General features: G+C 60.5%; 1 protein-coding gene across 1 annotated transcript in view; it reads right to left on the bottom strand.

The window, feature by feature from the left end:
* ARHGEF10L (Rho guanine nucleotide exchange factor (GEF) 10-like) overlaps positions 1–1,891 on the bottom strand; it is a 161,886-nt gene that overhangs the window by 35,095 nt on the left and 124,900 nt on the right. The window contains 1 exon segment of the mRNA XM_010830219.1: positions 125–279. Coding sequence (XP_010828521.1) covers positions 125–279 — 155 coding nt within the window.

The following is a 1,891-nucleotide window of genomic DNA, read 5'->3' as shown; positions in this document are numbered from 1 at the left end:
GCACCTTCATTCCTGGACTCTGCTGAGCTGCCTCCTTGGTCTGCCTCCCACAGCTTCTCTCGTCCTGGATCTGACTCTTGGTCGGGACCCAGGGCAGCTCCCAGAACCCCCAGCACATCCTTACCGCTGGTCCGAGGGTAAGCGGCGAGGGTGCCATCCTGCAGGCCGGCCAACAGGTGGAAGGGGCTGTGTCGCAGGCAGAGCACGGGCTGCAGGCCTGGGCTCCGGCAGGCCGCCAGGCACTGGGTGCCTGTATCCACGCTGCTGTAGAGCAGGATGCTGCAGGGAGAGGCGGTGACTCACTCAGCCCCCCGCCCTTCTGGCGAGAGGGTCCAGCCCCCACCTCTACCAGCTCAGCCTGCCTCCCCGTGTGACCCAGCCATTGCTCAGACTTCTCCATGGGCAGCCTTTAGGGGGCAGAGCCACGGAAAACAGGGGGCTCTGGACACAGCACAGCCGGGGGGCTGGGAGAACGGTTTTCAGGGTCACATCTGAGGGCAAATCCTGCTGACTGTCCCCCTCCAGCTGGCTGGCCTGGACCACTGAGCCTCAGTCCTCTCTGAAAAATGGGGCCGTGATGCTTACCTCACGGCCATACCAAGGAACAAATCCCCAGCGTGTGGACTGCCTGGATGAAGCTTGAAAACGTTAGGGGGAACGAGAGAGGCCAGGCACAAAAGGCCACACACTGGGTGGGCCTGTTTGGATCACGTGAGCAGAAGAGACAAATCCAGACCAATGGATGGGGAATGTGAGGTGATGCAGAGGTTCTGGGGGATGTGACGAGAATGTTATAGGAACAAGTAGTGGTGATGGATACGCATCATGGATACTGGATGGACACATGGATGGATACTGGGAACCACTGAATTACATGATTTTTAATGGCTAAAATGATCAACTTTATGTAGTTTGATCTCATTAAAAGCAAAAAGTGTTCACCAGGTCCCTGGGTTCCGTGAACCCAGACCTGGACAGCACGAAGCCTCTAGTGCCTCCAAGTTGGTTCTAAGTATACTGGCTTTCAGCTCCTCCCCCGGTTGCTCGTGCGGGAAACAGGCCACTGCGAGGCTCATGCTCCTGGCCCAGGGAGCAGCACACAGCAGGTGTGCATAACATCCCCGGACTCTGCGGCAGGTGCGAGGAGCACGCAGGCACGAGGATGTGGGGGTGCAGCCCATCTCAGGGTCCTCTTCACAACCGTGTTCACAGTCCAGTTAACAGGATGAATATTCACCCTCCATCCACATGGCTGCGCCTTCCAGCAGGCCAGGCTCTGCCAGGGGCGGCCCCTGCTGCACGGAAGTGTTTGCTGACTCACCAGCTCCAGGCAGGGCTTACAAAGGGGGAGCCCCCTCTGCCAGCAGGTCTCATAACCTGGGCACACTCCGCACCCTCACCTGCCCTGCAAGGCCAGCTGAGGCCACAGACGGGTGGACACGGCCAATGACAGCAAAGGGACCTGAAGTCTTCACGTGGCCCACGTCCTGGTGGGCACTCACAGCAGCCCCATGTGTGGGGGATGGTAACACCCTTCACAGAGCGGTCTCACAGCACACGGAAGTACAGGCCCCAGACCCAGCTCTGCCTGACACGGAAGCCAGCGGCGCCCATGGTGCCACACTACCAGGAGGAAGCCGGGTGGCACAGAGCAGCTCCTGACACTGGCTGGGCATTGTGGACCCCACTTCCTGCTCCTGCTCCCCTCTTCCTGCTCTGGGCCCCCACTTCCTGCTCCTGGACCCCACTGCCTGCTCCTGAAACCCACTTCCTGCTCCTGGCCCCTCTTCCTGCTCTGGGCCCCCACTTCCTGGTCCTGGCCCCCACTTCCTGCTCCTGGCCCCCACTTCCCGCTCTGGGCCCCCACTTTCCATACCTGCTCCCCACTTCC

This window comes from Bison bison, unplaced genomic scaffold, assembly GCF_000754665.1.
Source record: "Bison bison bison isolate TAMUID 2011002044 unplaced genomic scaffold, Bison_UMD1.0 scf7180017864516, whole genome shotgun sequence".
In the NCBI taxonomy this organism is placed as follows: domain Eukaryota; kingdom Metazoa; phylum Chordata; class Mammalia; order Artiodactyla; family Bovidae; genus Bison; species Bison bison.
Note: the sequence above shows the minus strand (reverse complement) of the source record. Positions and strands in the feature narration are given on the sequence as shown.